This window comes from Rhinolophus hipposideros, assembly GCF_964194185.1.
Source record: "Rhinolophus hipposideros genome assembly, chromosome: 5".
Lineage (NCBI taxonomy): Eukaryota > Metazoa > Chordata > Mammalia > Chiroptera > Rhinolophidae > Rhinolophus > Rhinolophus hipposideros.
In genome coordinates this window covers 38,899,646-38,922,413 of record NC_138051.1, presented here as the reverse complement: position 1 = coordinate 38,922,413, position 22,768 = coordinate 38,899,646, and the positions used below count along the sequence as shown (strand labels likewise).

Below are 22,768 nucleotides of genomic sequence, written 5' to 3'. Positions count from 1 at the left end.
AGAGCCTCCGGAGGCTCGGGTTGGCTTTCTTTTTTTTTTTCTTTCTTTTTTTTTTTTTTTTTTGCCAGCTCAGATTTGCCCGGACGCCGACGCCACCTGGCCAGAGGTGTGGCCGTGGGGACTAAATAGGCCCCAAGGATGCCTGGCCTGCGTCACCCCGCTGGAGAGACACCTCTCCCCGCCCCAGTCCTGCAGACCGACTCCGTCATCAACAATTTATTAAGAACCTCCTCTCCATTGGCTGACGCCTCCACCCGCGCTGGCAGCTGCCCAATGAGGAAAGACTGGAGAGAGTCCTTCTGAAGAGTGAACGACCGCTCGTGACGTGGCGATCGGAGATTGGCTGCGACGGCGCGAGGCGAGACCAGCTCGGGCGGCGGCGAGCGCAGCCGGGCAGCTCAGTGCCCGCCAGGGAGGGTCGGAGCCGGAGCGGGGTCTGAGTGCGGGGCCGGCGCTGGCAGGGCGGGCTCGGGGCGCAGACCGGAGGCAGGATGTTCAGCTGGATGGGGCGGCAGGCGGGCGGGCGCGATCGTGTGAGCGGCGCGGATGCCGTGCAGACGGTGACTGGCGGCCTGCGCTCGCTCTACCTGCGCAAGGTGCTGCCGCTGGAGGAGGCGTACCGCTTCCACGAGTTCCACTCGCCTGCGCTGGAGGACGCCGACTTCGAGAACAAGCCCATGATCCTGCTGGTGGGCCAGTACAGCACGGGCAAGACCACCTTCATCAGGTAACCCGCGCCGCCCGTCCTCACCCCTGCCTGGACCCCTGTCCCCCACCACCTAGGTGGAGGCGGTCCTCCCCACGTGTGCACGTCTAGCCTCCTTCCGCCTTCGGGCTTCCTGCCGCGACCACTTCCCCCTTTGAGGACCCCTCGCCGCTGCTCCCCCCTCCAGCGTCGGCGTGACCTCAGGTTCGCGGTCTCGACGTGGGGCTGGGTGCCGGGGCGCGGCCCCGGAGTAGGGGCTGCCTGTCCTTACGCGGGGCAGGAGGGTCCCGGGAAGCCTTCTCCGCGCACTCCGAGCCCTCCTTCTTCGCTCTTGGGAAGGCACTGCCCTCGCTGGCTTTAGCCTGCCACGCTGGGCTGGGGACCTGGGAAAGGGAGGGGCACGAGACTATAATAAGCATTTTCTTGAGGAGTGAGGCCTCGGGCTGGAAATGGGGACAGAGGTGTGGGGTATCCGAATGAGCTGTTGAGTCATAGTTGGAGAGTTGAGCCACTAGCAGTTCCCGGCGCATAATTATTGAATGAATGAATAAATGGCAACAGTGGAGGGTGTTGCCAGTGCCCCCTTCCCTTGAGGCCTTTGCATGCCACCTCCCACCACAGTGTTTCGGGGAGGGGGTAAAGAGGCCGCCTTCTTTCGGCTGTTGCACAGACTCGCCTTTATCCTGCCTTAGGAAGTTGTGTGTAGCAGCCCGCACCCAGTGGAGCTAAGGGGGAGTGTCATATTACTATTCGTTAGTTTCCATTTCTTAGGTGGGTCATTCCCTCCTTGCTCACCCTTGACAACTGAAAATATTTGTCATGCTCGCTGTGTCTCCGAAAGCAAACAATTACAGTGCATGCCCTAAGGTTCACATCATGTAGCTTCCTGGGAAGCGACTTTTGATGGCAAATAATTGATATTGAAACAGATTTTCAAAGAGGCTATTTTACTTCTAAAGCTGCTGGCATATTAAGACTGAATTTTCATTCTTTGGTTAGGAAACTTGCTTTCCTGGGTTAAACCCTGTGTCAGTTGAAACAAACTGATCACTTAAGGTTTTGGTCCAGGTTTCAGAACTGTAACAATCTCTTCATCATTGATGTTCAACAAGTATGCAGAAAGCTGCATCTATATTTGGATACATGCCATTTCTGTTAAGTAGATGGCCTCTTTTTCTCCACTCCAGTGACCTAAATAGTTTGAACAAATAGAGTAGTTGTCACTACAGGAAATTGTTCAATCCAGGTCTGCAGATACTCTATGAATGAATTCAGCAAAGCAAAAACACTACTGAAATATAGTTCTAGACAGTAAATTGAATGTGAAGGAAACCATTTTAAAATTGCTTTTCTGATGCTTATTAATATGCTGAAAACAGTATTAAATGTGTCACCCCAGGCACTCAAAATGAACCATAGAAATGTTACAGTAACTGGTACCTTGAAAGATGATAGACTGTACATTTAAGGTCTCAGTAATACTAATCAGTTTGTAAGTATATGGGAAAATGAAATATTATGACCAAGAGGTATAAAGTGAGAGGTGGATCTTTTGAAATATACAGATGAAGGATAGCATTGTTATAATAATCTCAGACATTGGTGGTGGCATTTTTACAGCACTGCGGCCAGTTCCTCCTGTTTGTCCTTGCCAGGAGTGCTTTATTGTGTCCTGTGTGATGGTTAGGGAGCCCCTGTGGGTGCTATACCATCCTGGATGTATGTGGCAGTCTCTGTCTGCTCCCATGGCCTGGATATAAGCAAGCCTGAAGCAGAACTCAATTCACAAGAACATGAATCCATCCTTATTTTTCAGTTTACTCTTTCATTATATTATTTCTCTTCTCTCCGCTTCATCAGTGTGGCGGGGGATAGGTTGTGGAATAGCTAAGAATCGTTTTAAGAAGAATTTTGAGATCTGACTCCTAGAGACTCCATTCAAATGGACCACTTCTCAGTAGGCACTGGGCCATGTATTATACAACCGAACGGTGAGGGAGGAAGTCACTTGCTCTTGAGACCTTCCCTGGACTAAGTCACTTTGTCGTTGGGCAGCAGGCACAAAGTGGACCTGTGAAGTTAGAAGGAAATCAAGATGGACAGGACGCTTGGTGAGGCACCGGAGACCTGAGTTTGGTTTCAGAGTGGAGTTAGGAGGAAGAGATTTAGCTCCTGGGAAGAACCCGCGCCCTCCCCCTGCCCAAAGGGCAGCTACCCTCTAGAGACCTGCACTGGAACTGGAGAGTAGAGGCGTTGGCCCAGTGTACTGACCATCCTGGAGCCCGTGTGCGTCCGTGGCTGTCTTTTCTCTGAGGCCGGTCAGTGCCTGCATTGTTTGCCTCCAGCCATTGAGCGCTACAAGCTCATCTTTGGCTCCGGGATGCGCCTATCTACACAGTCATAGATTCTTATCCACCTAGCTTCCTGCACATCCCAAGAGGTCACTGATAACACAGAGCCTGCAATGATATGGCGGGATACTTCTCTCACTGTAAAGCCACTCAGCAAGCCCATTTTAATGGAACTTTACTCTTCCTCCTTTTGTCCCATAACTGGGAAGAACTAGGAGCCCCACTAAAGCATGGTGAGCTAGGTTGTTCATCAGGAATGAAGAAATTCGTGCGTGCCTTGTTCTAGGTCTCCTAGATGGGGTGCATGAAGAGCTTGAGTGTCAAGGAACTATGCTCACTTCTGCATGGGAGATCACCATGAGGGCCCCAAGTGCAAAGAAAAGGACAAATAGTAGGAGAGGGTTGGTGGGATCTCTCCACATGGATCACAGAACTGACCCAGAAGGAGATTTCAGATGTGATGGAAATACTTGTCAAAGTCTCTTTGGGGTATGAGCAGAACTGATAAACCTATTGTCTCACTGATAGTTTTATTTCCCAGAAGAGAAAGGATACAATGAGTGGAACTATTGGTGCTCTATCTCTGACCAAGAAAGAATTGGCCAGAGAAGGAAAAGAAATGCACATGGGAAAATGGCCATGTTGTCTTAGGCTCTGTAACAGCCAAGGAAGGGTAGATGTTGGGCTCAGCCAGGCTTGTGTTCAAAACCTGAGGAAAACAGATTTCAGAGATTTCCCCAGAAAATCCCTGGGCCCAAGTGCTGTGAAGGAAGACATTTCCACTGAGAGAACATGAGGCTCGCCGAAAATCAATTCAGACCACACAGTTTCAACTTCTGATTTTTAAGAGTCTCGCTTTCTCTTTTCCTCCTATACTCTGTCTTTTTCTCCCTGAAAATTTATTCTAAAGAGGAAAAAAGAGGAAAGTCACTCAGGATCACTTTTAAAAATCAGAGATCAAGGCAATTAGGCAAGAAAAAGAAATAGAAGGCATGTAGTGTGGAAAGACATAAAATTATCTCTATTCACAGAGGACATGACCTTACACATAGGAACTCCTAAGGAGTTAGCAAAATCCTAAAAAAAAGTCTCTTAAAACTCATAAACAAGTTCAGCAAAGTGTCAGGATACAAAATCAACTTACAAAATTAATTATATTTCTATTACTAGCAATGAGCAATCTGAAAATGCAATTAAGAAAACAATGACATTTATAAGAGCATCTAAAAGAATAAAATACTTAGGAATAAATTTAACAAAAGTAGGCCAAAACACATTGAAAACTATAAAACTTTGTTGAAAGAAATGAAAGAAAACCTGAAAAAATAAAGATGGAAAGACATCCAATGTTCATGGTTTGGAAGACTTAGTATTTTTAGGATGGCAATACAACTCAAAGTAAGCTACAGATTCAATGCAATTCAATCAAATAGAATTGAGAGTCCAGAAATACACCCATACATCTATGGTAAGTTTGTTTTTACACGGGTTCCAAGACAATTCAAGGAGAAAGAATATTCTTTTCAACAAAGGATGGTGGGACATTGGATATCCACACACAAAAAGAATAGAGTGTGACTGCTAATGGGTTCAGGGCTTCTTTGGAGGATGACGAGAATGTTCTGAAATTAGATAGTGGAATTAGTTGCTCAACTTTGTAAATACACTAAAAACCACAGAATTGTACCTTTAAAAGGGTGAATTTTATGGTATATGAATTATATCTCAAAAAATATAAAACAATTCAGTCTTCCAATACTAAGCATCCTGTGGTTTATTTAATTTTCATAATTCTGCAAGTAGTGCCAGTCAAGAAATTTCTACATCTGTGTGCAATAATTTAACATAAACATGGATACCAGGAAGAAAACAAACAAAAAAGAAGTAGGAATAACTAAAAGAACGCAAGGACAAAAGGAACTAAAGAGTAGACATGAGGGAAAAAGGGAGTAGCCACCACACAATCCCTGTATGATTTGTTTCCGCTATATAGTTTTGTCAACCCATAAACATGTTCATTCTTCAGAACACTCAATAAAATCAAGATATGATGTTTTCCTATAAAATTCTTTAAATATTTAAATATGTTAATGGGGGAAAGAGGGCAGGGGTTCCATATGCAAAGGTGAGGACAAGGTTTATGGACAGTGTGAAGCATTAAGAAGCTGGAGTGAGTGGACTGAGACGGCAGAAATGCCTCTGAAAATAAAAAACAAAAAAAGCCTTTTTAGGCCTGTTTAGAACAAGAAAAAGAATCAGGAAGTGATAGGCCCACTGCTTGGGACTCTTGCTGTGACATTAGAGGAAAGCAGAACTACTCAGTTATTATTTTCCTTCCTCCTTTTCTCTCAAAGCAAATGACCTAGAGATGGTAGAGGGAGCCCAGCCGTGTTTGGGACGGGGTTCAAACCCCAAGGATGAGGTGCATTCCAGGGCCCACACAGGCAAGGTCCAGTAAACACCTGGGGAAATGGATGGATAGCAGGACTGACTGTATAGGAAGAACTTGAAGGTGTGCTCAGAGAACTGTGGCTGGTAATTTTTAAGAAATTATGAAGAATACGAAAAGTATCAGAAAATTGGAAGCAGGCAAATGTTCCAGTTTTCAAAACTTGGGAGAGATAGATTGTGTTCAAGAACAAAGATCTGCTTCATTCCTTTGATAAGCCTTCAACTCCATTATTAAAGAGAAGTGAAGGCACTCAGGAGGCAGCCTGGTTCATCCATTAAAAAAAAAAAAAAAAAATCCCGCTGGGCCCAATTTGGTGGTTCTTACCCTCATTCAGGCACTAGAAGGTGAGTCTTCTGTGCCAAATACCATACATACCCTTTGCAGATCTCTGAGATATTGAAATATTTGATTTTTATAGGAGAATAGACTATATTTACAATATATAAGATCATAACTACACACGCTAGTATTCATTTATTCAAAAATACTGATTTCAGGGATGGGCCTGGTTATTACAGAACTGAGTTTCGTGAGGGAATATGGAAAAGAATCCATAAGACATTAGGGCTTTGGGTAATGAGCTGGGACACTAGAAGCACAGGGTGGAATGGGGGCATAGGAGGAACCCTTCATTCAGGCTTGGAGGTTGGAAAAGGCCTCCCTGAGGATACAACCTAAAAACTTAGCCCTCAGGAGTAAGCCAGAATTACCTGCCCAAGGAGACCGGGAGGTGAGGGCAAGAAAGTGTCAGTGACGAGGCCCATAATTGGACAGCTTGGATAATCAGGTGGGTAGTGGAGCTGTCCACTGAGATGGGGACACAAGAAGCGGAAGAGCTGGGGCATAATTATGAATTTAGATTTAAACCTATGTTTAAGTGGACACTCAAGTGTAGAAGTCCACAAAGAGTTGGACATATGGGTCTAGAGTGAAAGGAAGAGGAGCTTGTGGAGACACTTGGGAAAAAGTCACCAGAGAGGTGGAGTAATGCCAGGGGAGGTGTGTGGCTCAGAGCCATCTTAGGGCCCATTTGGTTGCAAGTGACAGAAATTCAACTTAAAAAGATTTAAGTGAAAAGGTACAAATTTTCTCATGAAACCAATCAGACCAGGATATACTGGCTACAAGCATGGCCTAGGACCCCAAGTGGTGCCCTCAGGACTCGGTCTCTGAGCTCTGCTGCCTTCCTCACGTTGGCTTCCTTCTCAGGCAGTTGCCCCTCCTGGAATGGGCAGGTGGCCATCTCCAACTCCATACTCATATTCTGTCAGCTCAGCAGCCCAGTGGGAAAAAAAGAGATTCTCTTCCCCAACAGTTTCACCAAAAATCTCAGGTTTCAGTCTCAGTGTTTCACCTTTGGCCATATGCCTATCCCTAGAAACAAGGGGAATGAAATACTCGTGCCACGAGTGGGGTGGTCAGCCCCCAAACCATGTGGACTCAGAATGGGGAAAGGTGGTTCCTCAGGTTGCTTTGATCAAAAGGGGGCAATGGATGCCTGGCAGGTGAAACAGCAGAAGGCCCCCACAAAATCCAGGGAAAGAGAGACGAGGTAGTCAGCGCATCAGATGCTTCTGGGAAAAGGATTGAAACAGAACTGGTGGATTGGCGGTCAGGAGCCAGGGTGACCTCGTCAAGAGCTGTGTCAGTGAGTGATGATGATAGAAGCCAGGTGGTGGTGAGTTGAGGAATGAGTGGGAGGTGAAGTGACAAATATAGAAAACTATCAGCAAGTAGGTACCGAAGGGGAGGAACCATGCTCTAGTCACAGGCATTCCAAAGGTTTGATTCAAGATGAGCACAAGTTAAAAGTTGGTGGAAGGGGGCCAGAGAGGAGAAAACTGGTATTTCATAAGCCTGAGAGAAGGCAGGACTTGAAGCAAGGATTCTGGTGGGGTGGGGAAAGGGATGGGGGCTCCAGGGCAGGTTGGGTGTGGCATTGGTGGCAGCAGTCAGCCTGGTGAAACACCACCGGTGGCCTCTTGTCCACTCATTATATCATCTGCCTGACAAACGACAGTAGTGCCGGAGAATTATGAGAAATGTAGGGAAGAAAAGTTTTCTTAAATTATAAAATTCTCTTCTGTAACTCACATCTAGAAGCTTACTTCTACAAGACATTCAATATACTTTTCAAAACCTTAGAACGTTATGAACTAGAAAGCTGTGATTCCTGGCTCTGGCTGCGGGTCAGAATCGCCAGGCGTTCTAAACAGATCCCAGAGCCCATCCCAGACCTCCCGACTTGGAATACCTCTGTGGGTAAGGCTCGGAAATCTATTTTTCTTGTTGTTTCTATAAACCATTTCTCAAGGTGATTCTTGGGCAGCCTCCCCCAGGAAACATTTGGGAACCACTGAAAGATGAAGGTTCACTTGATGGAATGGCAGCTGACCCATCAAGCCTGAAAAGAGTCGGCCTCAGCTGAGAAGAGGGAGGCTTAGTTTGGTGGACCTTCCATCATGTATGATCCAAGCTCCATCTGTTCATATTTATAGCAAATGACCTAACCTAAATGAAGACATAGAAACCATGCTTACGAAACTGGGGATTATGCAATAAATGCAATTTAATAAACAGCCTTGTCCACTTAATATGATGTGATCAACTTTTTCTTGTTTCATTAAGTAATTTTCAAAAATAACCTTAATGACTGCATCATATTCTATTGTATAGCTTAGAACATTGTTCTAATTTTATACTGTTATCCATAATATTGCAGTGAACATTCTTGCCTATACATCTTTGTTTCTAGTTTTTTTTAAGAATAGCTGAGTATGAATTACTGTATCAAAAAGTATTTTTCAAGTTTATATATGTTCCTGATTTTATTATATACTACATATAAAATATATATACAGAGGGTGCCAAAAGATGTATACCTATTTTAAGAAAGGAAAAAACTGTATTAAAATTGTAATAATATATACCAAAGCATAAAATGAACACAAGTCACATTTGACTTCTGAAATTACAAGAGGTGCTCAAAGTGGTGACCATCAGCATAATTTTAATACAGTTTTTTCCTTCCTTAAAATGTGTATATATTTTTTTGGCACCCTCTGTATTTTATTTATATATATATATATATATATATATATATATATGTGTGTGTGTGTGTGTGTGTATATATATATATATATACACATATATATACACACACATATATATATACATATATATGTGAAATATGTACATATTATGTACATATTCCTTTCCAGAAAAATTATTCCATATTAGATTCCCACCAGGGAGTCCAATATGAGGATCATTATTTTACCAAACCTTCAATAAAACTAAGTATTACTATTAAAAACAAATATGAGAGGAAAAAATTTCTTCTAATTTGCGTTTTCTTACCAGTGAAGTTGTAACATATATAGTCATCATGTATATTTCTTTGTGACTTGTTTGTGAATTTTGTCCAATTTTCATTTGAAGTATTATTCTTTATTTTGTAGATGTTTAAATGTTTTGCTCAGTAATGGCTACCAACCCTTTGTCATAATTATTGTAAGTATTTTTCCAGTTTGAGGTTTGCCTTTTTAATTTTTTATGATAATTTTTGACATGCAAATATATTTAACATTTATGGTCAAATCTCTTTTTTCCTCTTTTATGAATGTCTTATTGCTCTTATGCATAGAAAATCCTTGTCTATCCTAATATTTAGTAAATATTTACCTTTGTTTCCCTCTTTTAAATAGGCTTTTAAAAATATTTAACTCTTCGGTCCTCTTGGGAGTAAAATCTGTTTCAAAGGTATTCTCATTTTTTTAATTTTTTAACACAATTTTTAAATAATCCTACCTTTTCCCAATGTCACATGAGGCTTCCTCCTATGCAAATTTATTAGATATTGGGGTCGTTTGGGACCTTCCTCTTGCATCATATTGTTCTGTTGGTAGATTCTTATACCCTCTTCATGCTGTCAAAAGTCATTTTAAATGTTTTAAGTGACTTTATTGTCACTTTAAAACAAACGTTAATAAATGGCAGCACAGACTGTTTTGATCTAATTTTTCTTTGTGTTCCAAACACTGTCAATCATCATTTCCTGTTATTCTTTCAGAGGAACTTTAAAATTACTTGATTAGATTCTTCCCAGATAATCCCACTAGAATCCATTTGTATTGAAACTGCATTCATTATATCTAGTGCTTTTTCTTCCCAAGCAGGAGCTCAGCATTGCTTTTACTCATAACCTCAGAGAAGTAGTTGACTTACTCATGCAAGTTGTATATATCTTTTTAATGTTGTTCTTAGGTATTTTATCCTCCGTCGCTTTGTGAATCAGATTTTTTCCTTTATATTTTCTAGATGGGTATTGCTAGTATGTAATAAAGCTCCTGATTTTTATTTTTTGCATTTTTGTTTTGTATCTGTTCATTTGATTCAAGTTATTCTGACAGCTTTTCATTAGATTCTCTTGGGTTTTCTAGATAGACAGCTATATCAATAGCATTCGTGATTACTTCGTTTCCTCCTTCTGTTTTGTATTTTATTGTATTGGGACGTGAGCGTCCATATCAAACTTCTAATATTAATGGTAAGGTCTTTGCTATTTAAGTTATGCTGTTAACTGTTGGTTTAATGTTGTATAAATTAGTTACATTAAGACATTATCTTTCTACTGCTAATTTTAAAAGAATTGCATTTGAAAAAATTAGAATGGATGTTGAGTTTTATTAAATGCTTTTTTACCTTTTCCTTTAGCCTGTATTCTGTGGAATACAGTTCTTAAGTGTTCAAAGGAAATAAAGGGTTCTCTAGTCAAGTCACTTTGGGAAATACTGTGTTCTGTAGCCTCCTCATAAAGCTTACAGTGCTCCCAGCTCTACCTAAAGTCTGTTGTCAGATTCATAAATTACAAGTCATAACATAAAACACTTAATAGATCGTCATTGCATGAGCAAATGAATGAATGACAGGCAAAATAAACAGAGCTGTAAGAAATTGGAAAGCCTGTTGCCTTTGATTCCAGTAAACTTCTTCTCTCCCTTTCTTCTTCCTTTCCCATTCTTCTCCCCTCCTTCCAGAACAGCATGAAAGGTGGGATGGAGCAGCTACAGGGAATGGCATAGGTTAGATAGCAGTGTGTTTTAAGCATGTCTTGGCTCTCTGTAGTTTCAATTCCATTCATAGCAGGCAAACGAGAGATATGTAAAGAGTTTACCCAGCAAATTCCAGTTTTTTGGTACAACAAGTTGCTCTCTATTCCCTGAGTATATCCATTCCCTTAGTATGTCATCAGTTTCAAATATATCATCTGAATAAACATTCCTGGTGATAATTCGTATGTCAATGATTTAACTCAGGGTAAAAACAAAATTGAAAATAAAAGTTTCACACTTAAGAAAGACATATAATTTTAAAATTGAAGTGAAGCTCCGCCTGACTTTGTTTTTCAATAACTCAGAGAAGATTAAAATTTTAAAGTAGATGAGATGTTTGTTCAGAGGTATTTATCTCAGCATTAATTATACTGGTAAGAAATGGGAAGCTATTTAAATGCCCAATAATTAGGATGTGGTGAACTAAATTGATACATATTCACTTTAGAATAGTATGCAGCCATTAAAAATTGTGTTGTCAAAGAATTTTTAATGGTATGAGGAAAAACTAATGGTGAAAAATCTAGATGCAGAATTGTTTAAACACATGCCAATTTTATAAAAAAAATTATATTTGCAGAAAAATGACCAGATGGAAATATATCAAAATGTTGAACATGGTCATTATCCTGTATTAATGTGGTTTCATGCATGCTGCTTCACTTGTCATAAGCAGTTTTCTGTCCTGTAAGCTGGGGATAAGAATACCTGTTCCGATGGCAGTAAGAGTAAAGTGATAAAATGTATGAAAAGCCTTATAAACTGTACAGCATGGTTTCATAATAATCTGTTATTTGGTGGTGTCTAGAAGTAGAGGTGGTGGTAATACTAGCTTACATATATTCTGGACCATTTTATAAGACTTTTGTGGTAAGAAAAAAAATGTTTGATTCTCCTCCTACTTCCATTTCTTGGTATTAAACATGAGGATAAACAAAGGAAGCTGCTTTAAAAACATTATTTCCAGATTCAAGCCAGATCAGAGTGGAAGGACTAACCCTTTCTTTTTAGTCCCTCTACTAGTGAAAGAGTGGATCAAGTATTATCAAGAAATACACAATGTAAAACTCTCCAACACTTATTATAAATTGAAATTATTTAAACTCATAGCCCTGTATCTAAAAATAAGGAAATAAAACTGTTTCTCCACTGAAGTCAAAAGTTGTGCTTTACAGGGCGGCCGCATGGCTCAGTTGGTTAGAGCGCGAGATCTCAACAATAAGGTTGCCGGTTCAATTCCCGCACAGGATGGTGGGCTGCGCCCCCTGCAACTAATACTGAAAACGGCAACTGGACTTGGAGCTGAGCTGTGCCCTCCACAACTAGATTGAAGGACAGTGATTTGGAGCTGATGGGCCCTGGAGAAACACACTGGTCCCCAATATTCCCCAATAAAATTTAAAAAAAAGAAAGTTGTACTTTATATATTTTTTCACATCTATATGGGTTAAAACCGTAGTACTACCCAAACGAATAAAATGATGGTTGGGGTTAGTTTAATGCTCTTTAAAAAATGTCCCAGGCCATATCAATGAATTGAACCCTATGCACAGATGCCAATATATATAGACTTTTTAAAAAATCTTATTAATCATTATACAAGCTATTTCTCTAGATTTTGGCTTGAGAATTTTAAATTAATGCTCACATTACACGCCAAATATATGTGCCATATTACTTTTTAGAGTGCTTGCTTAATTATTGAATACTACTAACAAGGCTTAGGTTCCTATATTTGTTAGGATTCATAGAATACGTGCCTATAAATACTCCTGTTGGAGACGGACTCAGCCTCTCGAACTCTGATTGGGGCAGGTAGTGTTCTCACAGGACTAGTAAGAAATCCTAGGTTCTAACAAACCACTAATCTACTTGAGCCTTAGTTTTTTCATCTGTAAAATGGCAATAAAAATAGTACTTACAAAAAAAATAGTGGTTACCCTATAAGGTACTTAGGATGGAACAAGTTTAAGAATACATGGATGAATACCCAGGGGAGAGAAAATTTACAGCTGGAATGTTGGAATAATGTGCCTCTTATAGTTTGTTCATTGGTATTTTAGTCATTCTTAAGCCCATCTCTGAGAAGATGGTGCTTAGGTATGTTGAGGAACTTTCCATAATCTTGAAGATTTTTTTCTTCTTGTCAAAAAATGACTTTTTTTTTTTTGGTGAAGTTAAAAAATAATTTTCTAGCAACGGAAGGACACTGTCCACACATACCCTTGCCTGAAATAGCCCCTTGCGCCTCGACTGAGCATGGCAGCCAGTGTACCCAGGAGCCTGTAGGACAAGGCTGAGCTGTGGCCCTCACTGGACAGGGACAAGGAGATGTCGGGTCTCCTGTCCTCCCCACCACCCTCTCTGCCCAGCTGTTTGCAATCCAAATGTCTGTCCCTTTTTACATTGGTGACTTGGCTCAAGACTCTGGGAGTAATGACCACTGGAATTGGCAGGCTGTCTGAGAACACAGGAAAAGGAGAGCAAGGTGGAGCCAGGGCCAGAAACCCCGTCCAAGGCACAGGAGGCTTGGCCAGCGGCCAGCGGCTCAGAACCGTGCTGGGTTCTTTTCCATAGGCTTCCTGTGACCTCTTGTTCCTTTGAATTCTTGTTATCGCAGATAACACCACAAAGTCCCAGAAACTCGTGGCCTCAAGCTTCTGAGGTGTCAAAAAAAAAAAAGTTTAACACAATTGATCGGCCTTGTGGGGTGGTGTGAATAACCCATTTTTGTAGATAGCGTCTCAGGATCTACTCACACTCCTCCTTTCAAGGTTGCTGGCTTTGAACCTCATCACTTCATTCTCACTTGGTTCGTGTCAGATCCTCTGTGTCCTGGTTGTTCTTAGTTCTCTCACTGCGGGTGACATGTGCCTGCCTGCCCAGCAGTGGGACATAAATGTATCTGAGTTTCACCATCCCCACCCCCAGCGTAAAAACTCTTTTGGACAATCAGTGTGGCTACCATATATTAACTCATGGTCTGACAGATCCTACTTAAGGGCCCAGAAGCTAGGGGTGTGTGGGACCCCAAAGCTGTGGGGCTGAGCCAAGTATAAGCGCAAAAGCTTTGGGCCAGACGGGAGGAGCTCCAGGCTCCAGTTGTGCAGGGCCATGAACAAGTTTTACCAGCAATAAGTCACGTTCCTACCCTCATCCACAGTCTCTTCACCTGTAAAGATATGGGATTGAACCAAATGATTCCTAAGAGACTTTGAGACTCTCAAGTTCTGAGTGTGTGGACTGTGCCCTGCAGGAAATGACAGACAACCTATCAGAAGAGAGGAAATAGGCCCACCAACAACACCAATACTAGATGTTCCTTGAGGAGCTCACAAGAGAAGTGGGGGGGGGGGGGCATGTCCAAAAAAAACCAACGACATCATGGACTGATTAGAGAGGACTGCCCCAAAGGACGTGACATTTTTTTGTAAAATGGCTTCAAGAGGAAAAGATAGATCGTAGAGGTCACGGACATAATTCCCCAATACTGTAAATGTATTTTATCTCCTTCATGATTTTCTTAATAACATTTTCTTTCCTCTAGCTTACTTTATTGTAAGAATACAGGATGTAATACATATAATATACAAAATACCAGGGGTGCCAAAAAAATGTATACAAGAGGACTTTGGTCACCGTTGCTCAAGCAGTAGTTCACCATAATCAGAAGTGTCTGGACGCTGATGGTAACCACTTTGAGCACCTCTTGTAATTGCAGAAGTCAAACCTGACTTGTGTTCATCTTTTCTTATCAGTATATATGGAGTATTACAATTTTAATACAGTTTTCCTTTCTTAAAATATATGCACATTTTTTTGGCACCCTCTGTATATGTTGACTGTTTATGTTATTGGTAAGGCTGTAGCCAGCAGTAGGTTATTAGTTAAGTTTTGGGGGAGTCAAAAGTTAAATACGGATTTTCATATGTTATGTTCAAAGGTTAACTGTACTCCCTTCTTGATGTTTCCCTTGGTTGCAGAGGAAGGGAATAGTCTTTGCCTCCCCGCCATATATACACAAGCACACATAAATGCTCCTACATCAGGGAAAAGGAATCTTGGTGGGGAGGTTGGGAGGGGTTCTGAGTTGCTTCAGCTGAATGAATTGCTGATATGTTAAAACTCACCCAGTTCCCACAGAAAGTAGACTTGCCCCACCCAAACATGTCATCGAGCCAGTCCTATGCCCTATATCACGTGTGTTGGTCTCCTCAACCCACTGAATGAGAACACTCAATGACATTTACTACGGCCACTGTATACAGTTGTTCAGGTTAAACTACATAAGGGCACCTGGGCAAAGGGGTTTGTAGGGGGTAAAAATGCAGTAGAGTCCTGTTTGCTAAGCTGTGGAGCAGGGCCGTGTCTGCCTGGAGGAAGGGGCATCTTTTTCCAGTTTGCACAAAGGGTAGCAATGGCCCTGGTGATATGTAATCAGAGCCCCCTCATTCCCGTCCCCCATAGCAGCCCCTGTTGCTACTGAATTATTTGGAAGTTGTGTTCCATGGCCACAACTTCCTGGAGCCCAAGGAAGCTATAAAATGCACAAGAGGGGAGGTTCCAGCCTCATAGACTGCCAGTGACAAGGAAGGAGCTGTTTCATTGTTTCATTTACTGCATTGAGTGCCCTCTGTGGGCAGGCACAGTGCTGGGTGCCGGGGACATCATTTGGCCATAGCCAGGGGCCTGCCTGCAAGGGGCCACAAGCAAAGAGTTACCTACTGTACCCAGGCTGAGCACCATGACAGGGAGCCCGCGGCCCACAGAGGAGCTGTCCTGAACATGCTGGAGGGACAGGGACACTTCCCCAAAGGAGGAGGGCCTGAGGAGGGTGCAGAAGAGCTGGCTGGGTGCACGTCTCTGGGTGCACGTGTCTGTTGTGGCAACGGAACTGCAAACGAGAATTGATGTGCTGAGCAAAAGGAGGCTCTCAAAAGGCCCAGTCTGTCTGCAAGATGTCTGACTTCGTTCACTAGGCTTCTTACACTGGAGGGGAAGGGGGAATAGGTCTGTAGATTTTAAGCTTTGACAAATCATTATTAGTGAAAGAGTGAAATGCTAATCATTCTCCTTTCCTTGGGGGTTATATTTCTAGACTTGAAATGAGAATGTAGACCCAGGAAACTTTTTGGCCTCTTGCTTTGTGACAACATGCTAAGTTTCTTATTTTTCCCTTCTCCCAGGTACTTACTGGAGCAAGATTTCCCAGGCATGCGGATTGGTCCAGAGCCCACTACTGATTCCTTCATCGCTGTGATGTATGGGGAGACCGAGGGCAGCACCCCAGGAAACGCTTTAGTTGTGGACCCCAAAAAGCCATTTCGAAAGCTTAGTCGCTTTGGAAATGCTTTCCTGAATCGGTAAGGACCAGCAAACTACCACCTTTGGTCAGGTTATTTAAAACTTTTCTTTGCATTCTTGCCAGTTACATGTAAAGGTTGAAAAACAGAAGAACAGAGTATGTCTATTCTAGAAGAGAGAAGTTATAGAAAATATACTTATTGTATTCAGATATTTAAAAGACTTTTCATAGGAAATGATCATTTACACCTATTCTGGGTGGCTTCAGAGGGAAGAACTAAGGCCCATGATTGGACATAGTAAGGCCACACAATATAAGGAACAAATGAATTGCACAGAAATGAATCAAATTGCCTTGTGAAGTAATGAGCTCCCCGTCACTGGCCATGTTAAGTGGTGGCTGGATGGTTACCTCTCAGGCATAGTGTGCTAGGGCCTCCTGCACAGAGAGCTTAGCCCAGAGGACCCCCAAGGGTCACCAGGCACCCACATTTAGTTTGTTGATTATTCCAGGGCCAGTGACCTCACCTCCCTGGCTGCCCCCTTATGCTTCTTACTCCCATGCTTTGAGGTGCTTCCTTATTCATTAGAGTAGGGCAGGAGAAACAGAACCAAAACGACACAGAAAGTTAATTTTGTTACATGGTCATTATTTTGTAGATGTGAAGTTGTAAGGTCGCTGAGGTCTGTCTTCAGTGGAGATGTGTTTTGTTTGTACTATCCTCTAACCTTCACCAGAGTTCCCAATGAAACAGGGGTGCGGGGGCAGAGAACAAGCCAGCAGGTTCTGGATGAAGCTCGGCACTTTCAGACATGATGTGCCCTTACCTCCCTCTCCCTCCTCCTCTTTGCCACTCCTAGCCTTTTCTTTCTCTTTTTAATTTTTTCTTTCTTCTTTCCTGTCGTTTTCCTCATCCCTCCATTCCCTCTCTTATGAGTCTACTGCATTAGACTGGTTGGTTTAGCGGAGTGGGATGTGGGAAGTGCCAGGCCGGGGACGGCTCATCCAAACCCCTTTAGGGAGAGGTGAGACTAGAGCTGACAGACAAGAGACGTGAACTGCACTCCTCCTTTTTAGATGTTTTAAAAAGTAGGTATCTATCCTCCTCCCAGCTGACAGCCGTCTTCCCAGAGCTGAGGCACTTCCTTGTACAACTCCAGGGGGCGCTATTCACAAGGACGGGAATGAATGGTGTACCTGCAGCTCTGTCAGCAGCCGCCCAGGCAACCTCCACAAGTGCCTTCTGTGAAAAACGGAGCTCTCTGGGGATCATACTCTCCTTTAAGGGCTGTTTTATGCTCCTATCACAGATCAAACAAAACATCCAAGTGGCAGCAAGGGAACTTGGCAGTAGGATAAATAGAGGTGCCGATGATGTAGATGGAGCCACAGAGAAATTCCATCGTTTTGCGATACTGTCCAGGTGATTTTTTTTCCCACCTGCAGGATTCTCTCCTCTAGGAGGAGTTTATTCCTGGACTCCAGAGTAGCACTGGTTGGCACCAGAGCGTCTTCTGGTGGGAGAAGTAGGGGTTGAGCCCAGGTGGGAGAACACCAGAGGGTCTCTCCAGGAGGAATGGACCACACTTGAGGAGAAGTGGAACAAGAAGCTCCCCCATCAGGGCCTCCCAGGAAGCCATGGTCATGGGGCAGGCAGGAGCCAAGCTTCCTGTCCCAAGACTGGCCCTAGAAGGTTCCGGAGGCCCCGGAAAGTGCAGGGCACAGCATCCTTCTCCTTTGAAGGCTGCCTGGAATCCTGTGGTTTCATTACCACTGCCCTTAGCCTTATTCTCTTTTGGCCTGACAAAGGCTTAAAAAAGAAATAAGCTGTTACTTTTTTCAAGTTCCCATTTTTTGAAGTCCATATTTACAAGGTAAAAACCAGAAAGAATGTCTATGGGCTTGTTTTATTTTGGCAGATGATGTACCTTCCTGACAAGTTTTTTTTTGTTTCAAATCCCAAACATACAGCAGATAAGTATGGAAACGCAAGCAGGAAAGATTTTGAATGACCAGGTTCATTATTTCAGAATTTAAAACTTGCTGAAAATAATCCATACATTATATAATCAAGTGTTAATTGAATTCAGAATACATGAAAAAAGAATCGCAAGTAATTGTGTGGCATTTATTGTATGTCAGATAACTTCTAAACGTTATATTAGCTCTAAATCCTCACAAAAACCCAGTGACACAGGTGCAACTATTATCTCCCATGTAGAGAGGAGGAATTGATGCAGAGAGGTTAATTGAACTTTCACAGGGTCCCTCAGCTAGGTGCCCCCTGGCCCTTCCTAGTGATTGCACTGAGCTGCCCAATGGTATGATGTTTGGACTAGGAATCTTTGCCTGTTGCCCCCACCTAACTTTTAAGGCTGTCCTTATATAGCCCACTAACAGTGATGATGGAGATGATGATTATGTCCCAAATTATAGATTAATAATTTCATAGACACTGTCTTTTCAGGATTCATGAGACAGATGGTGCTGTGGCCATTTTACAGATGAGAAAACTGAGAGCAAAGAAGTAAAATGACTTGCCCAAGAAGAGGCAGAGACAGGCTAGTGTTCAGGTTTCCTCTTCCCTTCTGTCAGCCTCCCTGCACCTCACGAAGGCACCGGCACCGAGGAGTTTCTGTCCTAAGCACCCTGGTGGCTGTGCACCTGTAGGACTGACTTGTAAGGGATGTACTACCTCATGTAAGTTAACGACATACTTAAGAGTAAACTAAGTTGTATCTGCAGACGGCGTTGCTGTTTCACCCACGTTAGTGTAAGAGAGTCAGTTAGGATAGGGCACTCTAATGTGTGTATGTAATTTCAGCATCCCTGTGGGAACATCAGCAAGCTCGTGCTCAAGGCAGCAAACTTCTTTGCACGTAGCGTAGCATGCTTTCTGGGAAGGAGGTCAAAATACGATACTTAGTAGGAAAGACAATTGGGTGTCTTCTGTGGAGAACTCCCGTCCCCCTAGCCAGCAACCACCAGTCACCCCTGGGTTAGGTCCCATTGCCCTGGCCCCCTCATTACAGGGCATTGGCCTAGGCGTCTGTCCCTAGGGGCATCTTTAAAAGAGTGTAGTACTTTGCATGGGGGTACCTACCAGGTGACGCCTGGAGGGTCACACCAGCCTCGAAGCATTAAGCAAACCAGTGGAACCTGAGTCTCAATCTCCAAGAAGTCTAGTTTCTAAGAAAGTAACAAGGAGTCTAGAGTGCACTTCTGAGAAATGAAGAAAGATTCCCAAAACTGCAGCTTCAAATTATAGACATTCCATACTTGAACAATAAAAGGAGCTGAGTCTAAAACAAAAAGAGTTCTATGGAGACGACTTCAATGGGACATTCTACAACTCCACCATGCTGCTTTACTTCCGAGAGGAATTCCACAGGCAGGATTGGCTTGGAGTTGCTCCGTGGGAAAGTGGCTATTGAGGTTCCAAAGTCCTTTATCAGGAGGCAGTTCTACCTCATGGAGGAGGAGCTGGACATACCAGCAGCACCCGGAGGCCACATGTCCTGGGAAACACCCGAGTAGTATTTTGGTCAGCTTCAGAAATGTCAGGAATTGGCTTCTGACATTTCCCCCTGGAACCTGCTTTTGAACCAGATGTTAATGTTTTTTCCCTCAATCTACTTTTCGAAAAACATTAGCCTTTTTTCAAATCCAAATAGCTACCGACATTGTTTTTAGTTTAAGATCTAGTATAATTTTAAATTGTAGTCTTCCACAGAAGACATTCTTAGTCCCATTTACTTCTTCATTGACTCTGTTTCTTTTTGAAAAATAACTTTAATCCCTGGCCCTAGGAATTCAAATACTGAAGTTTCCCTTTGAGCTGAAGGAATCTGAATAGTCCTTCCAGTGCTCCTGTCATTTTAGCCGGGCCTGGTGATGGTGGGGATAAGAAAAGAAAGAAAAAAAAAACTAGTCTTACATTTGTGTAATGATTTAACAATAATAGAATACATAATGTGTATTTTGGAACTTTGTTTCTTACCTCTATGTTTATAATTAAATGACTTCATTAAATAGACATTTTTAGACTGTGAATATTTCATAGTCACTAGTATCATTGGGAATTTTTTTTTAAACTGACTTGATACAAGTATACAGCATCAGCCCAGACACTGCAGCTAATTTAGCTGCAGAGATTAAGGAAAACAGGCTCGTGCCAAGAATCACCTTGATTCACTAGCAAAATTGTTATTTTTTTAATATGAGGGATTAATTGATTTTTGTGTATATGTGTCAGTGGTGTGCTTATCCATAATAAACTCCCTGAAGCTCTTCCAATTAATATTTAACCTCAGGATTGTGGTGGCTCCCAAGCCTTTAAACATTGTTCTTTATTGGCAGCTGCCTACACGGTCCTGACATTCCAGAAAACCAGCATTACTGCCTGGACTCGGGTAGTTTCCTGACACTCGCGCTGGTGCATTGCACCCAGCTTTCCCCCATGACAGTCCGGAGAAAGAAGCTTGATTTTAGAAAGTACATATGTAGGTCGAACCTCATGAAATTGCCAATATTCAACCACCTTTGATTTGTAAAAGTGGTAATTCTGTAAGATTTCAATCTCAGGGATAACCATGGGCTTTTTATAGTCTGGATGTAAAATTAAATTCCTCCTGGGCAGAAGAAGGTTAGATCAGCTATGTGTGATAGGGCCATGTCAAAGTATTTTTGTGTATATCGTGTGCTATTTACTGTTCCCACATCGGAAGGTGTGTAATTTCTCTGGTCTTAGTCTGATCAGTGAAGTGAGCTGGGGTGGCACGAGGTGCTTTGAAATGGCTCCGTATCCTCTCCGTGGAAGCTTAGGTTTATTGGAACCTAATGACAACCTGGGAATCCTCAGGCTGGTGGAAATGCTCAGACCTGCAGGAGGTCATAGGGTGGGTGAGCAGAGATGACCAGAGCCTGGATCTTCTGCCTCCTATACATTGGCCCACTCTGCACCAGTGGGGTGAGTCACACAGGGGAGCCTTTAGTGGGGAGTTCAGGGCTGTGGCGTGTCACTCTTGTGTTTCAAGACGTTGCTGTCTGTGTGAGAAAGGTCCACAGCAGTGGTGCAAATGCATGAAATGGTAGGAGTAGCCTAGTGGTTAAGACCTGGACTCGAGTCAGAACTGCCAGGTGAGAATCCCAGGTCCATCACCTCTCAGCCATGTGAGTTGGCAAGTTGTGGTCTGTGACTTCTGTGTGTCCCGGGCTCCTCCTTGGTGAAATGGCACAAAGCCCCTACCTCTGAGGTGGTGTCGAGGATTGAGTGAGTTGACAATGCTTAGAACCGTGCCTGGCTCACAGTAAGTGGTCTGTAAATGTTTGTGCCATTTCATTATTACTGTAACTACTACCTATCACTACATTGTTTGGCCATCAAAGGCCATATTAAGGTACTGCCTGGTTCTTTTAAAATATTGATCATTGAATTGGAATGTTAGCATTTGGAGGCAATTTTAAGAACTTGAATCCTCTCATCCCCTTGTTTTGCTGTTTGGCAGGGCTCCTCGCCGATGGCCCGAGACCTTTACCCACCCACTTGCTACTACCTCTGAGCCTTCCTTGGTTGTGGGGATGACAGCAGGGAATCAGTGTCCAGTGTAGGGTTTGGTCTCTTTCTGCCCTCCTTTTATCAGAAAATAAACTGTATCAGGTCAGCCCTGGGTGAGGGAGATACTTCATAAAAGCTTATGTGAGGGTCCTGGGCTTAACCAGCACATGCCTGCATGTTTCGTGTGAAACGTAGAAGGCAAGGCACGGATACACTTTATGTTAGTCACTCCAGGAAGGAAAGGAAATCCATCTTGGGACAGCAAATCCGTGCTTGGAAACATTTCAGCAGACACGTAAGAAGGGAAGGCCTTACCCATAGCTGACTGATCTACCCAAAACATAACCTTGCATTTCACCTCCTTTCTTAGAGCATAAAAGTAAGACAGAATCGCTTCAACAGCGTTGCATTAGGGTGTTTTTCTGGTTATAGTATACTTAAGAAAACATGTGTGGTTCTAATTCCTAGAGTATGAATCATGCCCCGACTGGGAGTCCGAAAGCTGACTTGCGCTCTATGCTCCCTGCTCTACCCCCAACTCCCCCACACCCACTTTCTTCTGTGGAGTGGAGCCCAGCTTGCACACAACTCCAGCCACCCCTCTCGGGGTGCCTCCTCTTCCCCCTTCCCCCTCTTCCCCTTCTTCCTCTTCCTCCTTGAACTGGAATGTTGGTACCCCTTCCCTCTTCTTCCTCTCCCCCTCTCCCACCCTTCTCTCCCTCCCTCTCTCCTTCCCCCTTCTCCCCCACTTCTCCCCAACCCTCCCTCTCCCTCGCTGTCCCTCCCCCTTCCTCCTCCTTTTCCTGCAGTTACCCCTCCTGGCCCCTCAGCCTGCTCCCCTGTGTAACATCACCACGTCTGCCTGCATGTTGTTCTGTGGCTCACAGATTTTGCCTCTGCTGTTGTGTCAGGAGCCAGGAGTTGTTGAAACGTTGTCACTTTGCACAGAGGGAGTGGACAGTTTATACATTTTTGAATCCCTCTGTTAACTTCACATTAGAATCCAGAGGGCTTGTGTTTTGGAAATATTGATATTGAGTGTGAGCTTGTGGTTTTGGAAAAAGACCAGCCTCTCCTAGAAATACATTATGTGAAATAGTTCCACATATGTGCAGTTTTTCAGCATTGCCAAATGTCTCCAGCCGTCTGATTAAAAGGATGGGGCGATGATCAGAGACCAAATCGTTATTGACAAGAGATGTGGTTCATCACAGATAGGATCAGAACTCCGTTCCTACCTCAGTTCTACAGAATTGAATATGGTGTTTTTGTCTCTGTGAACT

At 43.2% G+C, this 22,768-nt stretch overlaps 1 protein-coding gene across 1 annotated transcript in view; it reads left to right on the top strand.

Annotated features, from left to right (window-relative positions):
- Positions 1-341: 341 nt before the first annotated feature.
- Positions 342-22,768, top strand: part of EHD4 (EH domain containing 4) — a 72,565-nt gene continuing 50,138 nt past the window's right edge. Inside the window, exons 1-2 of the mRNA XM_081050020.1 lie at positions 342-727; positions 15,810-15,986. Coding sequence (XP_080906146.1) covers positions 492-727; positions 15,810-15,986 — 413 coding nt within the window. The 5' untranslated portion in view covers positions 342-491. The remainder of the gene's footprint in view (positions 728-15,809; positions 15,987-22,768) is intronic.